The sequence below is a fragment of the Dendronephthya gigantea genome, unplaced genomic scaffold, assembly GCF_004324835.1.
Source record: "Dendronephthya gigantea isolate DGI-Jeju-01 unplaced genomic scaffold, DenGig_1.0 000209F, whole genome shotgun sequence".
Taxonomy (NCBI): Eukaryota; Metazoa; Cnidaria; class Anthozoa; order Malacalcyonacea; family Nephtheidae; genus Dendronephthya; species Dendronephthya gigantea.
In genome coordinates, this window is record NW_021163219.1 from 24,220 (window position 1) to 46,672 (window position 22,453).

At 38.0% G+C, this 22,453-nt stretch overlaps 4 protein-coding genes across 4 annotated transcripts; 2 read left to right on the plus strand and 2 right to left on the minus strand.

The window, feature by feature from the left end:
• The first annotated feature begins 227 nt into the window (after positions 1 to 227).
• Positions 228 to 1,452, plus strand: LOC114539623. Its single transcript, XM_028560241.1, has 2 exons — positions 228 to 794; positions 868 to 1,452. The coding sequence occupies exons 1-2, from the start codon at positions 228 to 230 to the stop codon at positions 1,450 to 1,452; spliced, it is 1,152 nt and encodes a 383-aa protein (XP_028416042.1).
• Positions 1,453 to 1,523: 71 nt separating this feature from the next.
• On the plus strand, positions 1,524 to 3,113 carry LOC114539624. Its single transcript, XM_028560242.1, has one exon. The coding sequence runs from the start codon at positions 1,524 to 1,526 to the stop codon at positions 3,111 to 3,113; it is 1,590 nt and encodes a 529-aa protein (XP_028416043.1).
• Positions 3,114 to 5,769: 2,656 nt separating this feature from the next.
• LOC114539626 lies at positions 5,770 to 7,965 on the minus strand. The gene has a single exon (XM_028560243.1). It carries the CDS (start codon positions 7,963 to 7,965, stop codon positions 5,770 to 5,772), a length of 2,196 nt encoding a protein of 731 aa, XP_028416044.1.
• An 8,914-nt stretch (positions 7,966 to 16,879) lies between these two features.
• Positions 16,880 to 17,578, minus strand: LOC114539627. Its single transcript, XM_028560244.1, has one exon. The coding sequence runs from the start codon at positions 17,576 to 17,578 to the stop codon at positions 16,880 to 16,882; it is 699 nt and encodes a 232-aa protein (XP_028416045.1).
• Positions 17,579 to 22,453: the final 4,875 nt, after the last annotated feature.

Consider the following 22,453-nt stretch of genomic DNA (forward strand, 5'->3'; position numbering starts at 1 on the left):
AATCATCCAGTCATTGGTCATGTTTCAAAAAGAAGGAAGCGGTTGGATATTAGACGAGATCCTTCATCTTGACCTGAGCATCGCTCAGTATTCTCCAGTTAAAGGATCCAGTTATATCCCTCTACCCAGCAAGCTAAAGACTAAGAAAGCTATCATAAACGTGAAGAATTCTGATAACAAATGTTTCATGTGGTCTATCCTCGCCGCTCTACACCCAGTGAAACAGAATGCGGAAAGATCATCATTATCAACAGTTTCAAGATGAATTAGATTTGGCTGGTATTGAGTTTCCTGTTACTGTTGACAAGATTGAAAAATTTGAGCGTCAGAACAATATTTCTGTGAACGTGCTTGGCTTTGAGGATGTACTCTTTCCCATCTACATCACAAAGGAACACTTTGATACCCACGTAAACCTATTACTATACTCCCAGGGAACAACTAGACATTACTGCCGCATCAAAGATCTGAATAAATTACTCTACAGCCAAAACCGGAAAAAGGCTCGTATGTATTACTGTCGTTACTGTCTTCATGGATTTATCCGAGACGATCTCCTCCAAGAACACGAACCCCATTGCTCTCAACACGGTCCACAACGTATTGAACTCCCGAATGAAGATAATGCTCAACTGTCCTTTAAAGACTACCACAAGCAGTTGAAAGTGCCCTTTGCAATCTACGCCGACTTCGAAAGTTTTACCACCAAGATCAACTTAGTTAAACAAAATCCTGAAAAATCCTTCACTGAAAAATACCAACACCACCAACCTTGTGGATTTTCCTACATTGTTGTATCCGACCATGCGAAGTACTCCAACCACCCGTTGTGTATCGCGGAGAAGATGCAGTCGACAATTTTTAAAGTGTTTAGAAGAAGAGCAGAAATATATTCAAGAGAAACTGGATTGGGTCGAACCCATGCGAATTGAGAGAGAAGAAGAGCAAGCGTTTCAAGATGCAGTCCATTGTCATATTTGTGGATATGAATTGGGTTCTGATCGTGTTCGCGACCACTGTCATCTTTCAGGAAAGTACCGTGGGGCTGCACACAACGATTGCAATTTGAACTATAGTTTTACCGGCCGAATTCCTGTTATTCTTCACAATCTACGTGGGTATGATTCTCATCTCATCATGCAAGGACTCGGTAAACTCAAAGAGAAGAAGATCAACTGCATTCCAAACAACACCGAAAAGTACATCTCCTTCTCCATCGATAATTTGGATTATATCGACTCCCTACAATTCATGAATGCATCGTTGGAGAAGTTAGTATCCAATCTAGCAAAGGACGGCGTTGAAAAGTTCCCCATTCTCAAGAAATACATCGACAGCGACAAAATATCCCTTCTGCTAAGAAAAGGTGTCTACCCCTACGACTACATGGACTGCATAGAGAGATTTGAAAACCAATCTTACCACCGAAGGAATCCTTCTACAATGTGTTGAACGACGAACATATTTCAGACGAAGATTACGCACACGCGACGAATGTATTTAACAAGTTTTCCTGTCGGAACATGGGTGATTACCATGATTTGTACTTGACGTCGGACGTTCTTCTCCTTGCGGATGTGTTTGAAAATTTTCGAAGCGTATGCCTCAAAGCCTACAACTTGGATCCCTGCCACTTCTATACAAGTCCTGGTCTAGCCTGGCAAGCGTGTTTGAAAATGACTGAAGTCGAACTCGAGCTGCTGACCGATCCAGACATGTATCTATTCATCGAAGAAGGTCTTCGCGGTGGAATTTCAATGATTAGCAACCGTTATGGTAAAGCTAACAATCCATACATACCCGATTATGACCCAGAAAAAGAGACTTCTTACGTGATGTATCTTGATGCTAACAACCTCTACGGCTGGGCAATGTCACAACCTCTACCCACGGGTGAGTTTGACTGGCTAACCGACCAAGAGATCGCAGAACTTGACATCACAGACGTTGCTGACGATGACGAAAAAGGCTACATATTGGAAGTAGACCTTCACTATCCCTCCGATTTACACGATCTTCACAACGATTATCCTCTAGCACCTGAGAAAATGAAGATTTCTTCAGAAATGTTGTCACCATACTGCCAGGATCTGTCGGAAAGTTTGCAACTTCGTGGTGGCGCTGTATCTAAATTGATGCCGAATCTTCAAGACAAGACCAACTATGTGGTCCATTACCGTAATTTAAAGCAATACCTGACACTTGGCATGAAGTTGACAAAGATCCACCGCGTTTTAGTATTCCAGCAAAGCACATGGCTAAAGTCTTATATTGATTTTAACACCGGGAAACGAAAGCACGCTGCAAACGACTTCGAGAAAGATTTTTTTAAACTGATGAACAACTCGGTGTTTGGTAAAACCATGGAAAATTTGAGAAGGCGCGTCAACGTCAAACTCGTCAACGACAAGACGAAACTATCAAAACTAATAGCGTCCCCTTCCTTTGACTACTTCCGTATATTCTCAGAAGATTTAGCGGCCGTCAACATGAGAAAGACGAAGCTTTACCTAAACCGTCCCATCTATGTCGGATTCGCCATCCTGGATCTTTCCAAAGTACTCATGTACCAGTTTCATTACGAGTACATGAAACGCAAGTATGACTGCAACGCAAAGTTGCTGTTCACAGACACGGACAGCCTTTGTTATGAGATCAAGACCGACGACGTTTATCAAGATATGTTGCAAGACATCGATCTCTTTGACACGTCCGAATACGCGCGAGACCATCCATTGCACAGCCTGACGAATAAGAAAGTCCTCGGCAAGATGAAGGATGAAACGCACGGCATACCCATACAAGAGTTTGTTGGTTTGAGACCCAAGATGTACTCCATCCTTTACACAGAAAACGACAAGCAAGTGGAGAAGAAAACTGCCAAAGGGATAAAGAAGTCCGTAACAAAACGAAAGCTCCGACATACTAATTACAAAGAATGCTTGTTTGAGAAGAAACGGACAATGGCTAGCATGAATCAGATTCGAAGTGAACGCCATGAAATCTACTCCATTACACTTAATAAAATAGGTCTTAGTCCTTATGACGACAAACGATATATTTTAAACGATGGAGTGAACACACTTGCTTATGGACATTACAATGCAAAGTAATAAGAACTGCATATATCAGTACATATATATGCTAGCTATATTCAATTTGGTCACAGCCTATTTAGTGGGTTTGCACAATTCTCTATAACTTTTACAAAATTTTTTAGCTTAAGGGTGTATATTGCCCTAACGTGTATTATGTTTATTATGTTTTAAAACACTGAAATGCTTACCCTCTGTAAATATATAATAATTTTTAATATTCACAGATAATCACAGTTTGATAAAGGGTATATAGTATGCATGTAATATATGATAAATTCGTGTAACTATATAATTATGTAACTTGAATTTTTATGAAATATATTCCTTTACAAATTGCATATGACCTGTTGTGTTTTATAGCTAAGTCTTTCAATCTACGTCTACATACAAGGTATTCTGCGAGATAAAAAATTCAATAAACATGCTTTCACACCTTATCCATGGACGATAGTCGATTGCTTCGTTTGTTTGTTTGTTTTTAAAGAATAACGCATGTAAAATACACCAAACTTCATATCACGCCATTTTTTTTGTTGTCTGCTTTGACATTACAACGACGTGGTTGCTGTTTCTTTGTAGTCGATCTTTTGGATGGTCTGTCTGGGACTAAAAAAGTCCCTGGTGTCCCTGAAAGATTTGAAGTGTCCCTTCAGGGACTTGGTGTCCCTGGAAAATTTAAAGTGTCCCTTCAGGGACTTTTTTAGTCTCTGGTGTCCCTGTAAGATTTAAAGTGTCCCTTCAGGGACTTTTTTAGTCCCTGGTGTCCCTGTAAGATTTAAAATGTCCCTTCAGGGACTTTTTTAGTCCCTGGTGTCCCTGGAAAATTTAAAGTGTCCCTTCCGGGACTTTTTTTGTCCCTGGTGTCCCGGAAAAGCTAGGAGTGTTTGTGTGAAGGGGCTGTCCGAGAGAAATATACAATAAGTATACGGTTATTGAAAAGCTATATTTTCAGACAATTTTCAATAAATTACAAAACCTATATCAGGTCATAATATTATTTAGAAAACACACAAAGTTAAAAACGACAAGAAAATATGGAAGTGAACATTAATAAATATATCAGAGCTTCTAAAGAAGTTAGAGAACCGAATGAACAACCCGACAAACCTCTTACTCGACTCAAACAAGACAGACCATCCAAAAGATCGACTACAAAGAAACAGCAACCACGTCGTTGTAATGTCAAAGCAGACAACAAAAAAAATGGCGTGATATGAAGTTTGGTGTATTTTACATGCGTTATTCTTTAAAAACAAACAAACAAACGAAGCAATCGACTATCGTCCATGGATAAGGTGTGAAAGCATGTTTATTGAATTTTTTATCTCGCAGAATACCTTGTATGTAGACGTAGATTGAAAGACTTAGCTATAAAACACAACAGGTCATATGCAATTTGTAAAGGAATATATTTCATAAAAATTCAAGTTACATAATATATAGTTACACGAATTTATCATATATTACATGCATACTATATACCCTTTATCAAACTGTGATTATCTGTGAATATTAAAAATTATATATTTACAGAGGGTAAGCATTTCAGTGTTTTAAAACATAATAAACATAATACACGTTAGGGCAATATACACCCTTAAGCTAAAAAATTTTGTAAAAGTTATAGAGAATTGTGCAAACCCACTAAATAGGCTGTGACCAAATTGAATATAGCTAGCATATATGTACTGATATATGCAGTTCTTATTACTTTGCATTGTAATGTCCATAAGCAAGTGTGTTCACTCCATCGTTTAAAATATATCGTTTGTCGTCATAAGGACTAAGACCTATTTTATTAAGTGTAATGGAGTAGATTTCATGGCGTTCACTTCGAATCTGATTCATGCTAGCCATTGTCCGTTTCTTCTCAAACAAGCATTCTTTGTAACTAGTATGTCGGAGCTTTCGTTTTGTTACGGACTTCTTTATCCCTTTGGCAGTTTTCTTCTCCACTTGCTTGTCGTTTTCTGTGTAAAGGATGGAGTACATCTTGGGTCTCAACCAACAAACTCTTGTATGGGTATGCCGTGCGTTTCATCCTTCATCTTGCCGAGGACTTTCTTATTCGTCAGGCTGTGCAATGGATGGTCTCGCGCGTATCGGACGTGTCAAAGATCGATGTCTTGCAACATATCTTGATAAACGTCGTCGGTCTTGATCTCATAAAAAGGCTGTCCGTGTCTGTGAACAGCAACTTTGCGTTGCAGTCATACTTGCGTTTCATGTACTCGTAATGAACTGGTACATGAGTACTTTGGAAAGATCCAGGATGGCGAATCCGACATAGATGGGACGGTTTAGGTAAAGCTTCGTCTTTCTCATGTTGACGGCCGCTAAATCTTCTGAGAAATACGGAAGTAGTCAAAGGAAGGGACGCTATTAGTTTTGATAGTTTCGTCTTGTCGTTGACGAGTTTGACGTTGACGCGCCTTCTCAAATTTTCCATGGTTTTACCAAACACCGAGTGTTCATCAGTTTAAAAAAATCTTTCTCGAAGTCGTTTGCAGCGTGCTTTCGTTTCCCGGTGTTAAAATCAATATAAGACTTTAGCCATGTGCTTTGCTGGAATACTAAACGCGGTGGATCTTTCAACTTCATGCCAAGTGTCAGGTATTGCTTTAAATTACGGTAATGGACCACATAGTTGGTCTTGTCTGAAGATTCGGCATCAATTTAGATACAGCGCCACCACGAAGTTGCAAACTTTCCGACAGATCCTGGCAGTATGGTGACAACATTTCTGAAGAATCTTCATTTTCTCAGGTGCTAGAGGATAATCGTTGTGAAGATCGTGTAAATCGGAGGGATAGTGAAGGTCTACTTCCAATATGTAGCCTTTTTCGTCATCGTCAGCAACGTCTGTGATGTCAAGTTCTGCGATCTCTTGGTCGGTTAGCCAGTCAAACTCACCCGTGGGTAGAGGTTGTGACATTGCCCAGCCGTAGAGGTTGTTAGCATCAAGATACATCACGTAAGAAGTCTCTTTTTCTGGGTCATAATCGGGTATGTATGGATTGTTAGCTTTACCATAACGGTTGCTAATCATTGAAATTCCACCGCGAAGACCTTCTTCGATGAATAGATACATGTCTGGATCGGTCAGCAGCTCGAGTTCGACTTCAGTCATTTTCAAACACGCTTGCCAGGCTAGACCAGGACTTGTATAGAAGTGGCAGGGATCCAAGTTGTAGGCTTTGAGGCATACGCTTCGAAAATTTTCAAACACATCCGCAAGGAGAAGAACGTCCGACGTCAAGTACAAATCATGGTAATCACCCATGTTCCGACAGGAAAACTTGTTAAATACATTCGTCGCGTGTGCGTAATCTTCGTCTGAAATATGTTCGTCGTTCAACACATTGTAGAAGGATTCCTTCGGTGGTAAGATTGGTTTTTCAAATCTCTCTATGCAGTCCATGTAGTCGTAGGGGTAGACACCTTTTCTTAGCAGAAGGGATATTTTGTCGCTGTCGATGTATTTCTTGAGAATGGGGAACTTTTCAACGCCGTCCTTTGCTAGATTGGATACTAACTTCTCCAACGATGCATTCATGAATTGTAGGGAGTCGATATAATCCAAATTATCGATGGAGAAGGAGATGTACTTTTCGGTGTTGTTTGGAATGCAGTTGATCTTCTTCTCTTTGAGTTTACCGAGTCCTTGCATGATGAGATGAGAATCATACCCACGTAGATTGTGAAGAATAACAGGAATTCGGCCGGTAAAACTATAGTTCAAATTGCAATCGTTGTGTGCAGCCCCACGGTACTTTCCTGAAACATGACAGTGGTCGCGAACACGATCAGAACCCAATTCATATCCACAAATATGACAATGGACTGCATCTTGAAACGCTTGCTCTTCTTCTCTCTCAATTCGCATGGGTTCGACCCAATCCAGTTTCTCTTGAATATATTTCTGCTCTTCTTCTAAACACTTTAAAAATTCGTCGACTGCATCTTCTCCGCGATACACAACGGGTGGTTCGGAGTACTTCGCATGGTCGGATACAACAATGTAGGAAAATCCACAAGGTTGGTGGTGTTGGTATTTTTCAGTGAAGGATTTTTCAGGATTTTGCTTAACTAAGTTGATCTTGGTGGTAAAACTTTCGAAGTCGGCGTAGATTGCAAAGGGCACTTTCAACTGCTTGTGGTAGTCTTTAAAGGACAGTTGAGCATTATCTTCATTCGGGAGTTCAATACGTTGTGGACCGTGTTGAGAGCAATGGGGTTCGTGTTCTTGGAGGAGATCGTCTCGGATAAATCCATGAAGACAGTAACGACAGTAATACATACGAGCCTTTTTCCGGTTTTGGCTGTAGAGTAATTTATTCAGATCTTTGATGCGGCAGTAATGTCTAGTTGTTCCCTGGGAGTATAGTAATAGGTTTACGTGGGTATCAAAGTGTTCCTTTGTGATGTAGATGGGAAAGAGTACATCCTCAAAGCCAAGCACGTTCACAGAAATATTGTTCTGACGCTCAAATTTTTCAATCTTGTCAACAGTAACAGGAAACTCAATACCAGCCAAATCTAATTCATCTTGAAACTGTTGATAATGATGCAATCTTTCCGCATTCTGTTTCACTGGGTGTAGAGCGGCGAGGATAGACCACATGAAACATTTGTTATCAGAATTCTTCACGTTTATGATAGCTTTCTTAGTCTTTAGCTTGCTGGGTAGAGGGATATAACTGGATCCTTTAACTGGAGAATACTGAGCGATGCTCAGGTCAAGATGAAGGATCTCGTCTAATATCCAACCGCTTCCTTCTTTTTGAAACATGACCAATGACTGGATGATTTTCTGCTTGGCTTCGTCTAGTTGATTATCGAGTTCGTGTTGGGCTACTGTTTTCATACAATGACTACGGAAGTGGGGTTCGGTAGTCAAATCTTCACCGTCGGGTTTAGGTTTGATAGTGGGACACGTCCTGTTTCTGGTCTTTCCGCGGTTTCAACTCGATCTTCTTCAAGGAATCGTCAAAAGCTGAAGTGGAACTGCAAGGGTTTTCTTCAACTTGACTATTTGGCTCACCTTCTTCAACTTGAACTCGTATTTTCTTTGGAGCTGGACTGCTATCATCTTCATCTCGGTCTTCGTCACACCCTCTTTTCAAAGGATTCCCTTGACATTGAGCTTGATGTCCCACTAAATTATCACGACGGTGAAACTCTTTCCTACAGTTTTCGCAGATATGTGTGATCGTTCCTTCGTGCCGCTTCTTATGCCGCTTCGAATCATCTTTCCGTGTAAAGGATGCGCTGCATAGATCACAGACAAACTTCTTCTCTCCATGCACGGACCGTTCATGACGAGTTAAACTTCTCAGCTGCGTAAAGTTCTTGGAGCAGGTTTTGCATGTAAAAGACATTCTACAAATAGAATTGAATTCTCCAATTTAGCAACTGCAGCCATAGATACGTAAACACAACACGTCAACACCTGTAGCATAATATAAACACATAACCTTTAGCATCTTATTGTGGGAGAATAAAATTAAAACATCACGCATGCGCAAGTAATGGCTTTGTCGTAAGACAGCCCTAAATAAACTTCACTGACTACAACCACCAGTTCGTTGCTAGACATTCCCTAGCGGAAACAACTCAAACCAGTGACTCAAACTAGTTGAAATTGTAAACACCTACCCTCAATACAGCAACTCTTTGGATTTCAACTTCACGATGATAATTGGCAACTTTTATTCAAACTACTAAATATAAACAGAAAACTTTTAGCATCTTATTGTTGCAGAAGTACTGAATAAAATTTGTACAACCACCGCTAATTCGTTGAATGACTTTCCCAAGGGGCCCCTCAGATTCTTTCTTCATAGGTGCAGCCGACAGGGGTACAGCAACACTTAGAAGCGATTTCTTCGAACTAACAACTAAACCCGTTCGTTGCATGACTTTCCCAAAGGGCACCTCAGATTCTTTCTTCATAGGTGCAGCCAACAAGGGCACAGCAACTACTAGGAATCGGCTTCCTTGCACTATTTAGTCCAACTAAACCGTTCGTTGCATGACTTTCCCAAGGGGCACCTCAGATATTTCTTCATAGGTGCAGCCAACAAGGGCACAGCAACTACTAAGAATCGACTTCTCCGTTCGTTGCATGACTTTCCCAAGGTGTACCTCAGATATTTCTTCATAGGTACAGCCAACAAGGGCACAGCAACTAGTAGGAATCGACTTCTCCGTTCGTTGCATGACTTTCCCAAAGGCACCTCAGATTCTTTCTTCATAGGTGCAGCCAACAAGGGCACAGCAACTATTAGGAAGCGATTTCTTAGTACTTTTCATAATAATTGAACTAAATCTTAGTATTTTATAATATATGAACTTTAGTAATGCATCTTACCTTGTCTAAGTTGTCTTTAATATTTCTCGCAAAAACTAATCGACGTTTGATTTGCAGGACGTATGAAGTTTTCGAATTTCGATTAAAACGCCGTATATATACACAAAACCTTCACCGTTTGATTGTGGGAGAAGATTTAATGAAATAGGTATCACGCATGCGCACTAACAACTATTTATTGAACGTGCTCGAACGTGTTCGTTCTTGTCTGTTCTATGGTACAATTTGCATTTTCACTCATAATATAAAATACTAATTAAAATCAAATATCTATTATTATAGATATTTAGATAGATATCTAGTGAAAGAAGTAAAGCTTTAGCTTATTTCATAATAAATGAAACCGCCAGTAACCCAATAATATAAACTAGAAATTGTAGATAAACAAACAGCAACAAAGACTACACTGAAATAAGCTAAACCTGTAGACAAACGGTATCGAAATAGACATAATTATATAAACTATGGATTGTAGATAGCGTGGGAGTAGCGCACACCGTAGCGCTCACAAATTACCTTTTGTAAACAAAGACGACAGCAATTTAAAATCTCTACAGATATATGAACGGTAAACATATCAGCAATATACTGTGTGAAATAAACTAAAATTGTACACAGCTAACGGTAATGAAGTACCCAGACACTACCGAACGATGTAGATAAATAAACGGTAGCGAAATCGCATGAAAATAAACCGAAATTGCTGAGTAACAAACCGGCAAAGCTCAAGTGCTCAACTATATTAAAATTATAATAACTTGTAGGTACACCACGTAAGTATTAAATACTGCAAAGCTTTCGGTCCGTTAACCCGGACCTTCATCAGTGCAATTACTTGAATACACGTTTGCGCGTCACTTAAATATCATGTTAGTCGTGATTAGTTTGCTCGCGCTATTAATTAAACGGTTTCATTTAATTAAGTTCTAATTAATGCGCGCGCCCTAGACAAGTATTTGACTAAGAGACACCGAAAAGAGCACGCCACGTACTATTAAGTGGCTTTCCCTCTTGGACGATAGTTTGATGTTTATAAATTTCAATAGATTCTCTCATTTTACGAGAGACAGTAAACTTATCGTTTGCTAAAATGGTAGCATCGTTCCATTTAATGCGATGATCATAAGTCCATGCATGGTGAGCTACTGCAGACTTATCCAGTTTACCTTTCTCGCAGTTCGTCTTATGTTCTTTAAGACGTATTGAGAGATTTCTACCGGTCTCTCCAATGTAAACCAAACCACATTCACATGGAATGCGGTACACACCAGGTTTCTGTTGTTCATCGACGCCATCCTTGTGTGTGTAAAGAGCGCGAAACAATTTGTTATTGCTAGAATGGTAAACTTGTATTCCAACTTCTTTTAAAATCCTAACGATTTTATATGAAGCTGGGCCAATATATGGTAAACAGACAGAGGATAGATATTCCGTGTCTTGCCTCTGTCTTTGCTGTTCATTCATAGCATGTTCTATGAATTTCTTAGGATAACCATTCATGTGCAGAACATCCTTCAAATGCTTTAACTCTGAGTCAATGCTATTTGAATCACAAATTGTTTTGGCACGGTTGATTAATGTTTTGCATACTGATCTTTTAATGCTAGGATGGTGAAATGAACTATAATTCAGATATCTGTCAGTGTGTGTTGGTTTTCTATAAACTTTATGGCCCAGAGTCCCGTTCTCTTTTACATCAAATAAGATATCTAAGAAAGATATAGAGTTATCTTTCTGTATTTCTAATGTGAATTTAATTGAAGGGTGTATACTATTAATGTGATCTAAAAATTTATTCAAATTTTCTAAACCATGCGACCAACTACTTAATGTGTCATCTACATATCTAAACCAGAAACCAGGTTTTAAACATGCTGTAGCTATAGCTTTCTTTTCAAATTCTTCCATGAATAAATTAGCCATAACTGGTGATAAGGGACTACCCATAGGAGCACCATGAGTTTGCTCGTAGTATTTCTCCCGCCACTGAAAACTAGTTGTATTCAGGCACAATTTCAGTAGTTCATATATACTCTCAGGAGAAAGGCTAGTCCTTTTAGAGAGGGTATCATCTGAAAGCAGCCTGTCTTTCGCAATGTTACACGCCTCATCTACTGGTACATTAGTAAATAAACTAACTACGTCGAAACTGACAAGAATTTCATTTTTACCTAATCTAACATCTTGCATATTCGTAACAAATTCTTTAGAATTAACTACATGATGTTCAGTTTGACCAACAACTGGTTTTAAAATTCTAGCAAGATATTTAGCTAAATTATAAGTCGGTGAACCTTGGGATGCAACTATAGGCCTAAGAGGTACACCTGATTTATGTATTTTGGGTAAACCATAAAATTTTTGGGCACACACTACATGAAGGTCTCAAATAATCATGAAGGTTTTGAGACAAAATACCTGATTTCCTAAGTTCAGATAGTTTAGAACATACTTTACGTTCAATATTGGCTGTAGGATCACGTTTTAGCTCTTTATATGTTGGAGTTTCAAGAAGAGCATGGATTTTACTTTCGTACTCTGCACGATTTAATAAAACCGTAGCATTACCCTTATCAGCCTTTAAAATATGTATAGACTTATCTGCCCTTAGGTTCCTCACTGCATCCTTCTGCTCCTTGGATGTGACCTTCCACGGGAAAACATACGTTAACGCTATTTCGTTCGTTCGAAAATATCGTTCGTTATCCGTTCGTTTGCCGTTCAAACGCTTGAAGCGTTCGTTGAAACGATTTTCGAGATCGTTCATCGTTCGAAATTGCCCGTTCGAATGCTTAGGAAAAAACGTTTGAAAATTGGTCTAAAAGCGTTCAACCGTTTGATTTACCGTTCGTTGAAACGTTTGCCGGAATTTCGTTCAATCGCATTGGATTTGGTTCAACATATTAGATTAAACATTTGCAATGTTACAACTTTGTAGAAGAAAGCGCAGAATGTGCTACACAGAAATACTCCCAGAAACGTATTTAGTTCCTTAGTAGAAGGCTTGTAAAGGAAATATCCCTTTAGCCTAATCGCGAATGCTATTTTGTGCGCTTCATGTTATGGTTCATGCTTAGCGTCATGATCATGCAGACATGAAGGCTATTAACATTCAGTGCATGCAATTATTTCATTAGCGTCAAATTTCACGTCGTAAGCTTTCTTTCAAAAATTTATCGTCTTTTGAATTTCGGTAATGCACTAAATGGTTAGAGTTTGTGCTTTACTATACTTCTGTAGCTTCCATAAGCCAAATTTCACCGCGCGCACAAATAACGTCGCAAGCAATATATTAGCATTTACGAGCCATAATATGCCTTGGCAAGGTGCTAATTAGGTTGCATAATTGTCGGAAGTCTCTAAATGTATGTAAACAGACAAAACCAGATTTTAAAATGAATTGAGGGATTTTGCGTGTTACATATTAATATCGTACTTTTGAACCATGTGTATTTAGCTAATTTATTTACATCTGATAAACTTATCTAGCTTGAAATTCGTTGTTTTTAATGCAGTCTGACATAGCTACAAATTATACAACAATTGAAATACCCTAGCTAATATTTGAAGACATAAATACAGTGACCCAACGCGCGTTCGGTAGGGTTACGACGCGGAGAACTAAGAGATCCCCATTTATTGGGGCCAGGATAGATAACGAAACATCATAGTATAAGCAAAACGTGATTTATGACAAACAGCGAATTAAGGGACCCCGCAGTACCAAGTATAGCTCAAGACCCCATCCTCGGCTCTGTTCGTTTCGCCACTGCATGAATATCATAGCAATTTAAATATGTACGTGCATCTAGTCTAAAACTGGAGCCGGAGCAACAAGATCCTCAGTGCCCCGCTTACAAAATTGTCTTATTTCCTTAAAAAGGTATCTTTGTCTCCCCAGATCTAAGCCATCTGGCTCGATCGTTGCTGGCATGTTGAAAGGTGGCAATTGCATAAATATAACTTATGGCATAAATATAACTCATGCATTGTAAATATTTATTTAGACTCTTAATTCACAAAAAAATACTTCATATATATTGATATGTGCACATTTCAGCACAATTCACTCCCCGTGTATATTTTGGTTGTAATTTGATTTCTCTCGACTTGCTCCTCGAATCGGAAACGTGGAACGCGGAAAAGACTCAAATCGTATAAATGATAGAGACTGTATGAAAGTAATGAACCTATATCAATGATGTTCATTGTGTGACATTGTTTATTACAAAAAAAATTCCGTGTTTTGTGAGGTTGAGTTTTGCGCTATGTTTTAAAGTGCGTGCAGTCCTTCCTTGCGCACAACTGGGCTGACATGCCCCTAAAGGGCAAGTTGCCAAGCTAACGTTTACAAACATTTAAGTTTGACCTTTCAGATATTTTGCTACATATATTTCGCTATATATAATTCATCAGAAAAGGAGCATTGGAATTTATCTTGCTTGGACAACATATCAGCTGTTGGGAAACAGGAAAATTTTAACTAATTTTGATTTGGGCTCCTTTATTGGGAAATTACATTCCGGATATTAAATTGCAATTATGCATGGTCATTGCACTTGAACGCCTGCCAGCTAGAGCGGCAAAATGAGCAAATTTGAAATGGCGCCTATCAACTGTTTATGCGTGCATGAGCGCGCGGGTAAAGATCTTTACCAATAATTTCGCGAAGACTGTCCCAAATACTCGGTGGATATTAGCATCTATGGAGAAGTCAAGGCGTTTTAACGCGTGCATATATAAAGGTTAATACCAGGTATGAACACTAAATGAAACATTAGCTATGATATAAGGAAAGTCATGACTGGGCCACTTTATTAGGCGCACTTGCAATTATTTTCCTCCAAGCATTGAAATCCGGCTTATCAATGAGATCATCAACAGAATTCGTATGACGGTTGGCTCGATTTAAGGTATTTTTTCTTGAGTGTGTTTGCTTGGCTAAACTGTAGCTCTCTATTGATCCATGCATATATCGAAATATGACACGCATTCGAAGTAAGATTTCATATAGATGATCATGCAATTGTATATAACAAGGCGTTCTCAATTGCATTTTATGTATATGTTAACGCGAGTAAAATGTATTCGGATATAAATGCGCACTGCAATATAACCCTTTAGATTGCTTATCATGGCCGGTGAAATCAAGTTGGGCCACGATCATCCAATCATTCCGAATAAACATGACATGAAAGGTTGCCAGACCTTAAAATGGCTTGGCTGAGGTTAGAGTAGTTGTTAGCTTGGTGGTTACAATTTATAGGATGCATTTACTTACATTGAAACAACAATTGTTTACAAACTTTGCTGACATTTTTCATAAAAAAAGGGTAGATGCTACCTCGAAATATATATATTATATGATATAAAAAGATTTCGCCAGACAAAATGGATTAATGCTTTCATGCATGTCTTAATTAATCTTGATTAGTTAATTTTACTGTAAGCAGGAGGCACAAATTGTGTCACAAGTAGATGTCTCGAAGATGTTGAGGATCGTTTGTTTCTTAAAATGGTGAGTATAAACTCCCCTGTGCATGCGTTTGGCATTGTCGTTTCTATATGGGCGTCAGCATTGCTATATGCTTTGCAGAAAATTATTTGCACTCTTTGTGATTTAAAAACACGGTTTCTATATGGGCCGTCTGCTATTGCTATATGCTTTAGTGAAAATAGTGTGCAATTTTTCTTGCTGCCGGGGTTGAGTATTAAGTTGCTTTGCAGGGCGGATTTTCGGACCTTCAGGATTGCGGATTGCCGCGATCGTTTGAAATGAAGATTTCGAAAATTATCCCATTAATTTACGCGTTCTATTTCTTTAGGTCACTATTGTTAGGCTCATGCAGCTAGCATAAGTATTTACACAGTTAACTATGTAGATGGTCGAATATTTGGGGGGAAATAAAATATTTCCTGATGAATATAGTGACCACCAAGAATTTAGTTAGCTAATTTAATATCACAAGTATTAATTAGCGATATACTGGTTCATAAGTCATAACACATGCAAACGTCATCGTATGGTCACAAAACATATCACTTATATGAAAAAATATGGCGGCAGAAATAAGGACATTGCAGCTTTAGCTTTGCGAACAAAATATGGCGATGGTGCATGCAGTCGATAAAATAGATTATTATCATATTTTAAAATATTCTTAAGGTATAATGATGCCCTTAGTTGCTACTGACAGTACTGTGTATGTGACAGGCGACATTCCGCGACAAGCTTGACCGCAGCTAGAGGCTATTGCCGCACGGAACATATTGTGTGCACTAGGTAAATATTCAAGCTTATATTTTAAATATTTTATTACCGCGCAATGCATTGCTGAAATTTAAATGTGGATTTTCACGTGCATAAATGGTTTGGATATTTAATGTAGTAGGCTATTGATACCAAATAAGTTTTGACAGCATGCAAGCACACGTTACTACGCTGGTTCGCATACAAACGAACTTTCCGTATGCGATATTCTGTATAACTGTTATTAATGTCTGGTTATCATCTGTAAACAACTTGATCCTTGCGCTAATTAATTTAGTCGTTTGCGCGTCAAAGAGTACAAGTAAAAGTGTACAATGGAATCTCTTGTGTTTAGTTTAACATAAAATATGTATCCAGTAGCTGAAACTCAACCAAACTGAGACGGTGACCGATGACATTGCCTATGATATTATTATCGAAGCCAGGCCATTTTATGGCAATCTTCGTTTACTCTCGGTTTAGAGCCGTGTTAATAAAACGGATGCATGCATGATGTGTTTATATGTCCTTAACCACCCATACATATAGTTTGTCCGTGGAGAGATTTACAACATCTGTAACGTTGTTGCAAATAAACACGCGCTGAATATTTTGATGGGTATAGTTGCAGATGATGCATTGATTAATTCGACATAACGATGATAATTTGTACTAATAACTGAAGGCTTTCTAACGAATAAACCCGAATTTTGATGCAAAATGCAAATGTATATATGTATATAAAGTATATAATATTGTGATTTAGGTAGTATAGCTAATAATTTTAGTTAAGCATTAAAATGAAGGTATAGCTTTTTATGTACACGCATATTTGCGCCAACACATGTTACGTGTTTGAAAGTATTTCCTATTCTTTTAATTAGTCAATAATATCTTGCGTCAATCATACGCGCAACAGGCGTTCAGACTAGATCGTTAAAACCGTTCATAAAGATAAAACGTTCAAACGGCTTCAGATTGAACGTTTATTTATCCGTTCGTATTCTCGACTTTAAACGTTCACTTTTTTAGCTGAATTCGTCAAAACGTTTTTTGGGTTCGTTGAAACGTTATGACAAATCGTTCACTACCCGTTCGTTATCCGTTCGTTTTGCCGTTTCAACGAAATATCGTTAACGTACGTTTTCCCGTGGAAGGTCACAGATTAGACTTGGGTAAAGTTGTACGTCGCAAGACCTCAGTTACTTTAACACGAATGTTGGATGCTATATCATCTCTGAGATGATTCAACTTTGGTTCCAGATGTTGAACGATTTCTTCTTTAGGAATCTTGTGTGGTACAACAGCGAAATTTAAACCCAATGCCAAGACTTCTTCTTCAACCGGCATAAGTTTTCGCGCACTTTGGTTAACAACAGTGCGTCTTAGAGTGTCAACAGCCAAATCTTCTTGTCTTCTTTTATCTTTTGATCTTTCGGACGTCAATCTTGTGTATTTGGCGATCTGTGTTGAGCGAGCTTTATTAAAGGTACGCGTAAAAGAAGCATCTATCATTCTTTTTGCAACAGCAAAATGTTTCTCAAAAGTTAACCAAAGTTCTTCTGTAAGAGTAGCGATGTTGTCATCCACTCCGCTTAGTTGTTTACGCGTCCAAGCAATTCTTTCTCGTAACAGTGCCAACTCGGCTTTCTTCAAGATTTTGCCTGCATGCTTAGTATGGAAACAATTAAACATACGCAAACCTTTCGGAACAACTTCGTTGTCTCGACACCTTTTCAGGAAGGTTAAGTTGTTGATTAATCTTGAGCGTTGTTGTGAAAGCCGGTCAAGTCGTTTAAATGATTTATGAAAATACTCTCCATAGAGTTCTGTAATAATTTTCTTGTATGATTGCATGGCGACTTTAGTAATTATAATAACTTGTAGGTACACCACGTAAGTATTAAATACTGCAAAGCTTTCGGTCCGTTAACCCGGACCTTCATCAGTGCAATTACTTGAATACACGTTTGCGCGTCACTTAAATATCATGTTAGTCGTGATGAATATCATATGATGAATATTAGTCATAATGAATATTAGTCATATCATGTTAGTTCTGCACATGAATGGTTATCCTAAGAAATTCATAGAACATGCTATGAATGAACAGCAAAGACAGAGGCAAGACACGGAATATCTATCCTCTGTCTGTTTACCATATATTGGCCCAGCTTCATATAAAATCGTTAGGATTTTAAAAGAAGTTGGAATACAAGTTTACCATTCTAGCAATAACAAATTATTTCGCGCTCTTTACACACACAAGGATGGCGTCGATGAACAACAGAAACCTGGTGTGTACCGCATTCCATGTGAATGTGGTTTGGTTTACATTGGAGAGACCGGTAGAAATCTCTCAATACGTCTTAAAGAACATAAGACGAACTGCGAGAAAGGTAAACTGGATAAGTCTGCAGTAGCTCACCATGCATGGACTTATGATCATCGCATTAAATGGAACGATGCTACCATTTTAGCAAACGATAAGTTTACTGTCTCTCGTAAAATGAGAGAATCTATTGAAAATTTAATAACATCAAACTATCGTCCAAGAGGAAAGCCACTTAATAGTACTGGCGTGCTCTTTTCGGTGTCCTCTTAGTCAAATACTTGTCTAGGGCGCGCGCATTAATTAGAACTTAAAAATGAACCGTTTAATTAATAGCGCGAGCAAACTAATCACGACTAACATGATATTTAAGTGACGCGCAAACGTGTATTCAAGTAATTGCACTGATGAAGGTCCGGGTTAACGGACCGAAAGCTTTGCAGTATTTAATACTTACGTGGTGTACCTACAAGTTATTATAATTACTAAAGTCGCCATGCAATCATACAAGAAAATTATTATATTAAAATTACCTGAATAAATTAAAATATTTAAGATTCGACGACGTCATCGGCACCGCCTGCTCCAGAACCCCCCTTCTCTATACTACTTAGTCAGTACACTAATATAAAGGCTTTATTTAAATTACCTGGCAATTTGGAAAATAGTTCTTGTATTTGCGACAATGTATGCACTATTATACTTGAGCACCTTTTAAGTTTCGCTTGCAATGAAGGTCATGAACAATACAATTGTTGCACATTAAAATTATTTTACACACTTATTTTTCCTAAAGACAATTCTATACCGAAATTTCGAAGCTGACGAGCACCATAATGTAACAAAGCATCAGTTAGCACATCTGTTCGTCGTCTTAGGTAAGACCACAGCCTTTCAATGCCTTCACCATCTGTCAGGCCATACCCTTCTTGCCGTCTTGGACTAAATTCTACCTGAGAGGTTCAAATATTGAAGTTCAACAGGTAGGTAAAGTATGAACTTCATGAAGTACATTAACAATATTATCAGCGATACTATATAGTGGCAGTCTTCTTTATAATCTTTGAAGTAATAAAGCTGTTGGTTTAATCAAAGCCTTGCTATTTACCATTAATTACATTAGTAGAGACTAGTGGTTAAAGAACAAATAAAATCACCTGGCATGATGACTTATGGCCATAGCAATGAAAAATAGGTATTGCAAACCCAATGCGGTCCAAAATATCTTGTCTTGAATTTTTTAAAGAAATACCATACTGCATATACATTTTTGATTTGCCAAAATATATGTCCCAATAATGCAACTTAGCAAAAATGCATTGAAAATTTGAAATGTTTTTAGTTGTTTGCTAAATAAAATCGAATTTGTTGGAAAAACAGTCAGGTATAAGAATTCAATTAGTTTTACTAGTACATTTGTTTACCTTAAATGTGCTACCAATGTGCAAGCAATATCATATGTCATTCTAATCTTGCAATTTTCATCTGAAGTCCTGATTACTCGCTCTAGGTCATGTACAGAGTATGCAATTCTGTAAAATGATTAACTATTAACATGTGAAACATATATGCGCAATTTGTACACACATTACTGTACCTTTCACCATGTTTGATATTTATAAAGCCTTTTGGAGAATCATGTCTGCATACATGCACGACCAAAAACACCTTTCTCATCATATAATCTATTTTTTCCTTTGGACCGAAGCATACTGTTAACTTCCCCAGCCTTAAACTCATTGCAGCTCTAAATAATAGAAAAAGACTTAATAAAAACACTTTCAGTTGTTCAAGATTATTGGTTCAAATTGCATACTTACTGTATCAGCTTTTTTGGCATTGGATGTATAAATTTCAACAAATTCATCAACATCAGTTTGATTTGCGAACATAGTCAGTTGATGCCGTGGGGGGAAGAATACATTTGGCAGCAGACTTTTTTCGCACCAAACCAAAACATGCATCCATAGATTCTATAAGAATACCAGATTCCCCTTCCTATAAGAAGAAATTCAAGTTACTTGCAAACTATTTTTTACAACACCATTTGTGCAAAGACAATGTTTACTATATGTCTATATACAGGTAATACAGCTCTAAATCAAACCTGAAATTGTAGATATTGTTTACCTGCCAAAAAATTGTGATCTGGTGAGCCATTAATAAAATATGTGTATGTTATGTTTTTTAATATAATGGTCACAGTGGTGGAAGTCTAATGTGAGCCTCTAGTAGCAATGATAATTCATGTTTAAACAAACAACAATACTTTACCCATTTTGGAAGAGTTGATTTTTTGGAAAAAATTCCTAGCGCATCACAAAACAATTTTTAAGGGAAACATGACACTCTAATATAAGAGTTCAAACCAGCTCCATTAATTGAACATGGAAAGCAAGAGTTGGTCTTGTTGCACTTCCTGGCCATAACTTCATTTTCATCAATGTTACAGCATCCTTCTCACAATCACAAACTGTAGCTGCTTATGATGTTGGCAACCTAAATATCATACAGAATTGACAACTAATTATTCAATCTAAATCATGTTTGAATTTCATGGATAAACTCCATCCTGAGATGTATGGAAACTCCTTTAACAATAACAACAACTCTTACAAGTGTATATGTGTTTATACAAAGGAAATTAATTACCAAACTGATCCATCTAGGTTGGGCTGATGGACAGTTTTTTTGATGCTCTCTTCCAATGACAACCTGATTGACAAAAAATGGCACAATGTTTTCATCCTACATATAAAAGAAAACAAAAATTACACTCTATCCTCTTTTTCTGGACTGCATGGTGTTTTGCTATAAACATTTACTTATTTTCTACATGAAAATAAAGTATGAATTGCATTTACCTGAAGCTTTTCCAAAACATGTAAAATAATTTCGTCGCCCGTGAATATTTTCAGCACATATAATAGGCAGAAATACTGCTCAATGCCACATTCGTTACAACGAACATCAACCTGATTTTGCCCACATTCACAACATTTCTGGTTGCTAAAAAACCCCTCGGCCTCTGTCTCAATTCGGGCGTTTAACAGTTCTTCCCGAATATTTCCCCAGCTACTGAACTCTTTAAATCTCCGTTTATGGTGTTGAGACGTTACAGGGCCCTCCTGATCTGACTCGTCAAATATTTGCTGTCCAAATGTGCCTTGATTTATATTAATATCCACCGCTGAATCTAACTCTCCTTGGCCATATTTTCTATCAACACTTCTGTCACTAATTGTATTTCTCCGAACTTTTAAAGAAAAGCTTTTTCTTGATTTTTTTTCCCGACGTTGAAACACTCAAAACAAGGGCGTAGGAAGCATCCAGAGGTTGGGGGGGCACCAGCTTCTAGGGGCACTTTTGGTTAATAAAAATGACGGTTAAAATGGTTAATAAAAATATATATATATATAGGGACGGCTTGATTCAGGGACCGCCGACAGCAGAACATTTTTCGTATTTCTTGGGCTTCGTACTGCTAGGGGGGTCCGGGGGCATGCTCCCCCGAGAAAATTTTGAGATATAGGCCTCTGAAATGGCCGCAAATCCCTCTCAATTTAAGGATTAATGGGAAATAGTAGATACTTTTTTTCTTTCTTTTCGTTTCCCAAAAAGGCATTTTTTTTCCCAAAAAGGGCACTTTTGGTCCCTTGAAAAATCTTGGGGGGGCACGTGCCCCCAGTGCCCCCCCCCTTCCTACGCCACTGACTCAAAACACTGATTTTCGCCGCTTTAAAGCGCTAGGACGCTGTGATGTGGATGACATAGCACTTCGGCAAGCCGCCATGTTGTTATTTACCTTCCCGCCGGTCCTGGTAACTAACACTGAACTAACGAAAGCGTCGCTTAGATTATTTAGATTATAATCTGGCGACGCTTATTAATTGCGTCGTTCTAAAATTTAGAACCCATGCTTCAAGCGTTTTAGAACATGTGAAACCGGTGAAATAACCAAGCAGTGAACGTCGAATGTTGTTTTTGGATTATTAAATTCAGGCAGTGATTACAGTCGACTAAATATTAATGTAGAATAAATTTTACTTATCTATATATAGGGATGTCTTTTAAGTCCTTTCGTCCTAGCTATTCTATTTCGCTAATAAGGTATATATTGTATAAGTTGTATATATAAAATGATTATATTTATATACGGCTTAACTGTTGTAAGGAATTGCAAACAATTATTAAATATAAGGTATTGTTTTTGACTCGAAAACATAAATCCATATCTCCACCCAATCTTCTCGTCCTAACCCTCACAGACATTTCTTAAGATTTTTTGGATTTGATTATTGTGTTGTTGTTCTCAGCAGTTCATACCATTCTGATCAAAAACGAATGGCAAACGCGATCGTATCTTTTCCCTTGCGTCGTCTTGTTGCGGTTATTTCTGC